This window comes from Arachis ipaensis, chromosome B08 (assembly GCF_000816755.2).
Source record: "Arachis ipaensis cultivar K30076 chromosome B08, Araip1.1, whole genome shotgun sequence".
In the NCBI taxonomy this organism is placed as follows: Eukaryota; Viridiplantae; Streptophyta; class Magnoliopsida; order Fabales; family Fabaceae; genus Arachis; species Arachis ipaensis.
Window position 1 is genome coordinate 127,960,830 of NC_029792.2, and position 6,529 is coordinate 127,967,358.

Here is a 6,529-nt window from a genome sequence, read left to right on the forward strand (position 1 = left end):
CAATTGTGAATGAAGCTATTCTGACAGGCGAGTCTACTCCTCAATGGAAGGTGTTTCTCTTTTCTGATCTACTCTCTATGGATATATGATATTTAAAAATATAAAGTCATTTGTTGGGGGTTGGTGATTATATTTTGTTAAACTGAGTAGATGACCCCTTACCTGTTTGGCAAATTGGAACCTCTATTTCTTTTCTGGTTTAGACATTGTTGCCTGCTGTAGTAGTAATTTGTTGACGGCCCCTTGGAAATGGCATACTATTCTGCTGGTTATATATCCTGTTTGATGGACAATTATGAAAATTCAGTTTTAACATGTATGCTGAGCAACTTGTTTAGATGGATATTACTGGTATGATGTGGTTTGTTGCCCAGCCTTCTTTGCAAACTGCTAAGCTCTAATTGAGTTTTAACTTTTAAGCTGATCAACTTGTTTAGATGGATATTACTGATATGATAGAAAGTTTTGCTCAATATGTGGTTTCTTGTCCAGCCTTCTGTGCAAACTAATTGTGAAACCTGTAAGCTGAGTAACTTCTTTAGTCGGATGTTTCTGATATGATCAAATATTCTGCTCAATATGTGGTTTGTTGCCCAGCGTTCTATGCGACCTGCTGTGTCTGATTGGATTGCCCCTGTTTTCATGTCCATATTTCTATGCAGTGTTGATCCTATGCAGTTTATGATTTTGTTCTTTCATAATTTTGAATATCTATGCATGTCCAGCTGTCCATGTTTACTTGTGACATAATGTATCTGACTATGAGGATTCAATATTGTCCCCGGCCCAAACGTTCCCATGAAAGAGAGAGTGCTGGATCATACATTGTTCTCGGATGATTCTCATTTAGATTTGAACATCCTTGTAGGTTTCAATCATGGGAAGGGGAAATGAGGAGAAGTTGTCAATAAGGCGAGATAAAAGTCATGTCTTATTTGGTGGAACCAAAATACTGCAGCACACTCCAGATAAGGTGATTTCAGGCTAGGAAATTTATACATTTTCGATTGATGTGAAGGTGGTTATTCTCATGCTTTCTGATCTTGTTTCTTTTTGGCAAATCTTGCTGGATTCAGACTTTCCCTCTGAAAACGCCTGATGGTGGCTGCCTGGCTGTTGTGCTTAGAACAGGGTTTGAAACTAGTCAAGGAAAGTTGATGCGAACAATCTTATTCTCCACAGAAAGGGTAAATTGATGCAGTTTATTTTGCCCAAGCATGTAACCCCAGTGCCTTTTTTTATGAATTGATGTATTTTCTTGGCTTTCTAAATTTTATATCACAGGTTACTGCCAATAGCTGGGAAAGTGGACTGTTCATCTTATTCTTGGTTGTATTTGCTCTGATTGCTGCTGGTTATGTGCTTATCAAGGTTTCCCCCTCTCCTCTTCACTTCTTATACGAGAATTGAAAGGTCACAGTTGACATGGCTTGGTCTGAATAGTGAATTGTGATGTTAATTGTTTGGTGCAGGGATTAGAAGATCCCACAAGAAGCAAGTACAAACTTATACTAAGTTGTTCACTTATTGTTACTTCTGTGATTCCGCCCGAGTTACCGATGGAGTTATCAATTGCTGTGAATACTTCCCTGATTGCATTGGCGCGACGTGGGATATTTTGCACAGAGCCTTTCCGAATACCATTTGCTGGGAAGGTACCTGGAGTATTGGCACTATTTTTTCTGCTCTTGTACATCCTTTCCTTGTTATATGTGGCTTATATATTCACAGTGGTACTTATTGAATTTTTGAACTTGCCAATAGGTTGATATATGTTGTTTTGACAAGACTGGGACACTGACATCTGATGACATGGTATGCTATCAGCGGTGGTATTTACCTAGCAATTGAGACCATACTCTGTTCCATAACTTTTCTCCCCACTATGATGTAGGAATTTTCTGGAGTTGTTGGTTTGAATGGAACCACTGATTTGGAATCTGACATGAGTAGAGTGCCAGTGCGAACTGTAGAAATCCTGGCTTCTTGCCATGCTTTGGTATTTGTTGATAATAAGCTGGTATGCATCTCTCTCTCTCTCTCTCTCTCTCTCTCTCTCTCTCTCTCTCTCTCTCAGTCTTAGTTCTAGTGCTTAGTAAAACACAGTAGCTTGTCACATTTCAGAGAGAGAGTGTGTGTGTATATATAAATGTAGATTTTTGTAAGGAAACTTGATCGTTATTAGTTTTTTTAACGTTATCTTTCATAATTCTGGATAGAGAGCTAGCAGGACTTGTATATATGTCTATTTATCCTTTCTATTGTTTTTTGTTTACTATGTTCAACATTCTTATGCATTCCTTAATGTTCCACAGGTTGGTGATCCTCTTGAGAAGGCTGCACTTAAGGGAATTGATTGGAGTTATAAATCTGATGAGAAGGCTGTTCCAAAAAAGTAAGTTAAATCTATTTTTGCTTTTCAATTCTGCATGTCCTCTCTATGATTTAGATAAATAATTTTTCAGTTCAGTTGTCTTTTTAATTCATGTGAGATTTATGACATAGAAACTTTTTATGATTGGGTTGATACAGTTATGTGATTGTGTGATTATGTTACAAATAGCCTTTATGATATCTTTTGGTTTATCTTCATGTTTTCTCAGATTTTGTGCTTTTCTTTTGTAACTTTTGCAGCTCTCAATACATTGTGTTTGATTTGTCATGATATGTTTTCAAATTGTAGGGGTAGTGGCCAACCTGTCCAAATTGTTCAGCGGTACCATTTTGCATCTCACTTAAAACGAATGGCTGTTATTGTTCGCATTCAGGAGGAGTTTTTTGCCTTTGTGAAGGTTTGCTGGTTGCTTATCGTCCTGTTTTAATATCTGTAATATTCTATTCATGCATGTTACATAATCAAATCCTTTCGATTTAAGTTGGGGCACGTCTCTTTTGATTCTAGAATAGGATGATAATACCCACTGTTGTTTCTTTAGTTCTTTTGTTGTTTTCTTGGGTCAAAGTGTTGGTTGCCAGTTAAATATAACATGTTTCACTATTTTCGGTTATTGCAATATTTTGGTTTTATATATGCTGATACTATTGTAAAAAAGTTATTGTAAAAAATTTCACATAAATCTTTGGCCATCCTGTCTTGATTGAATTATATTTACATGTATTAGCGCTTATTACATGTTAATTTTAAAATTGAACCCTACTATTTGATTACAAAAGGCTCATTTTCTATTGTTTCTCTCTTTTGCTACCTGAACTTATAACTAATCCATTCATGTTGAATGCTACAGTGTGTTGGTAAATAATAGTTAATGTCATCACTGCAATTATTTATCTTGTTTTGGTGGAATGGGGTTTGGCAGTTGGGTCTATTGATTTTGGCTGACCAGTAAACTTAACCTGATTTATGTAGAGCTTTTATGGATGTGGCATTCTACAATGAAGTATGTGTAGGAACTGGTGCCAGTGCCATTCAAAATCCTGGAGTCTTTTCATTCTGATTTCCAAGTTTTTTTTTTTCTTTATTTTTTCCCTCTTACTCTTTATTGCTTGGTTGGTCAACAATGAACCTTACTGTGCATGCATCTTTATGTTGTGGAAGATGTTTAAACTCTAGGAACTAGTGTGCTTTGGCCTTTAACGAATCCTCTAATGAAGTCATTATGGACTTTCAGGGTGCCCCAGAAATTATTCAAGATAGGCTCATTGACGTACCACCATCATATGTTGAAACCTACAAGAAATATACGCGTCAGGGGTCTCGTGTTCTTGCTTTGGCCTACAAGTCTCTTCCTGACATGACAGTATGAATCTCATGGGTTCACTCTTTTGACATATATCCAACTTTCTTTTTTGTTTCATGTTAATAAGTGTATTGGACATTCCTTTTTCCCCATTCTGCTTCTCCTCTGCTCTCCCTTTGTTTTCCTTCATCATTAGCTACCACCTTTATGCTTTCAACTGTTGCTAACTATATCTTTAATTCTTGAAGGTCAGTGAAGCTAGAGGCTTGGATAGGGATGGAGTAGAGAGTGGACTTACTTTTGCTGGTTTTGTGGTAATTAATCTACCTCCTCCTCATATTCATTAATCATTATCGTCAATGCACATAATTTTTCTTGTCGACATGATACTAAGTTGGTATTAAGTTATTTTCAGGTATTTAATTGTCCTATAAGGTCAGATTCGGCTATTGTTTTATCCGAACTGAAAGGGTCTTCACATGACTTGGTAAGTAGGCTTTGATTCATCAACTTCTCTTGGAAAAACGCTAGTTCATTCTTGGCTGTGAAAGACTTCCTTGTAGACAACCTAAAAGCTCAAGTATCTAGTGGGAGTCAGCTTCCCTTCTTGAAAATTTGCTATTTTGTTTTAATGGTGTCAATATCAGTGTCAGAGGTGCTTCTGATTATTGATTGATTTGTATATGATCAACAAATTTGGAATTGAGCACATACAGGCCAGTAGAATCCACTATTTAACTTTCTTGTAGTAAGGCTTTATCAATAACACCTTAAAAGGACAGAATCATACACATGAATATATCAAGGTGGATCGGCATACCAAGTTCAATAAGAATAATAAGATTAGAGATTAGATCATTAAAGAGAATGAAGTGTTTATAATAGAACATCATAACATTGTTTGATCCGTGTAATTAATCATAAGTGAGATAAAACTGGGGTTTGTGGATACAAGGTTGGGGTAGCTCGTATAGAATAGAAGACATTAATAATGCGAAGTCAATAGCAGATGATTTGGAAATGTGATATTGTTCATGGGTAGAGGGAAACCATTAAAGATGTGATGTTGAACCATTAGGAATTAGTCTTTTAGCAGGACCAAATCCTTGTTAATTTTTTTATTGTTCAAGTAACTTGCATCAAAATAACTGTGTATAACCCATTGAGGAATAGTAGAAATTTGAACCCCAAAAATTTTTAGTACAAAAGTTTTATGATTAGAGTTCAATCAAGAATGGAAATACTGCCACTCAATGACATAAATAAACACTATACATTTTTATTGTCTTTTGGTTAGCTTGCCTGCTTTTTTTTAATAATACTCGAGGGTTTTGGTAAGCAATGTTTGATCTATTGTATTCTATTGATTTATGTTAACCACCTCTGAACCCCCTTCTTTTTTGGGTGGGGGCAGATGGATAGTTTGGTATGCCATATTTAGGAGCTTCTTAGTCCTTACTTAACTGTAACAGCTAACCAAAGACATCTTTCTCTACGGAATTGTTAGGTGATGATTACTGGTGACCAAGCTCTGACAGCTTGCCATGTTGCCAGCCAAGTTCATATTATATCAAAACCTACATTAATCCTTGGCCCAGCAAGTGATGGTGTGGGATATAAATGGATGTCCCCTGATGAGACTGCAAATATTCCCTACAGGTATTTTTCTCATTTTTCCTGGTTGCACTATCTTCTCTCTGATTTTTTGTTGCGTTGTTTTTAACTTCTATAATTTGCTTTCCTAGTTAGTTTTCTGTGTTTTGTGATAAAGGTATATTATATCCGTCTCTCTGCCAAATAATTAAACTCTAGTTCTTGGACCCTATCGTTTCCAAGCTTATTTTAGAAGTCATGCGTATCTCATATTCTAAAATGATCACATATTAATTGATTTCAGCGAGAAAGAGGTTGAGTCTTTATCGGAAACTCATGATCTGTGTGTTGGAGGTGATTGCTTTGAAATGTTGCAACAGTCATCAGCTCATCTTCGAGTTATTCCTTATGTGAAGGTTCTGATCTATTTTTAATGACTAAACATTAGAGCTGAGTCTTTGGTACTGCAATTATCATGAGTCATGACATTGTTGAATTGTTATTTCAGGTGTTTGCTAGAGTTGCACCTGAACAGAAAGAACTTATCCTGACCACTTACAAGACAGTGGGACGGATAACTTTGATGTGTGGGGATGGAACCAATGATGTTGGGGCATTGAAACAGGTTATTGGTGTTTATAGCTTTTTTTTTTCCATGATTTTGCTAAGAAAAATGACGAGAAAATATAGAAAGCACTGAAAATGAAAACAAAAACCAATCAGGCCCTAAGTTTTCAGTCTGTTGACAAATTACAACCTCTGCATCTACCAAGAAATCAAGCATATTCAAAAACCTCATACGGAAGTAACTGCAACTATTTTTGGATATCTAAATGAGATTGCTTTCTTTTAATAAATCTCTTGCATTAAAGACAATATGTCTGCATGGTTTGTTTTGGATTTAAAACAGCTTATAATCACAAGTTCTTTTAGATGGATTTTGAAAGTAAGTGATTATGAGCGCTCTGATATTTTTCTTAGTTAGTCAAATATATGTTTGCATCGACATTCTATATATTATCGTTGGTTGTAACCTGTGATACTAATAGTCTCATACTCGCATCATAATAGCTCTTTAGTAACTTGCAAGTATCTTTTACCAAGAAGCTGAATAACTCGAGGCTAACTTATAATTTAGGCCCATGTAGGAGTTGCTCTTCTAAATGCGATACCTCCAACTCAAAGTGGAAACTCCTCTAAAGAGTCAGCTGGGGAAGAAGGTTCAAAATCTGTCAAAA

The 6,529-nt window shown here is 36.0% G+C and overlaps 1 protein-coding gene across 1 annotated transcript in view; it reads left to right on the forward strand.

The window, feature by feature from the left end:
• The window catches only part of LOC107612840 (probable manganese-transporting ATPase PDR2), a gene marked incomplete in the record, with an annotated part of 11,803 nt that overhangs the window by 4,002 nt on the left and 1,272 nt on the right, over positions 1-6,529 (forward strand). The window contains 16 exon segments of the mRNA XM_021110156.1: positions 1-50; positions 869-973; positions 1,077-1,187; positions 1,285-1,371; positions 1,473-1,655; positions 1,765-1,815; positions 1,895-2,020; positions 2,316-2,395; positions 2,684-2,792; positions 3,630-3,758; positions 3,947-4,012; positions 4,114-4,185; positions 5,206-5,357; positions 5,596-5,707; positions 5,800-5,916; positions 6,430-6,529. Coding sequence (XP_020965815.1) covers positions 1-50; positions 869-973; positions 1,077-1,187; positions 1,285-1,371; positions 1,473-1,655; positions 1,765-1,815; positions 1,895-2,020; positions 2,316-2,395; positions 2,684-2,792; positions 3,630-3,758; positions 3,947-4,012; positions 4,114-4,185; positions 5,206-5,357; positions 5,596-5,707; positions 5,800-5,916; positions 6,430-6,529 — 1,650 coding nt within the window.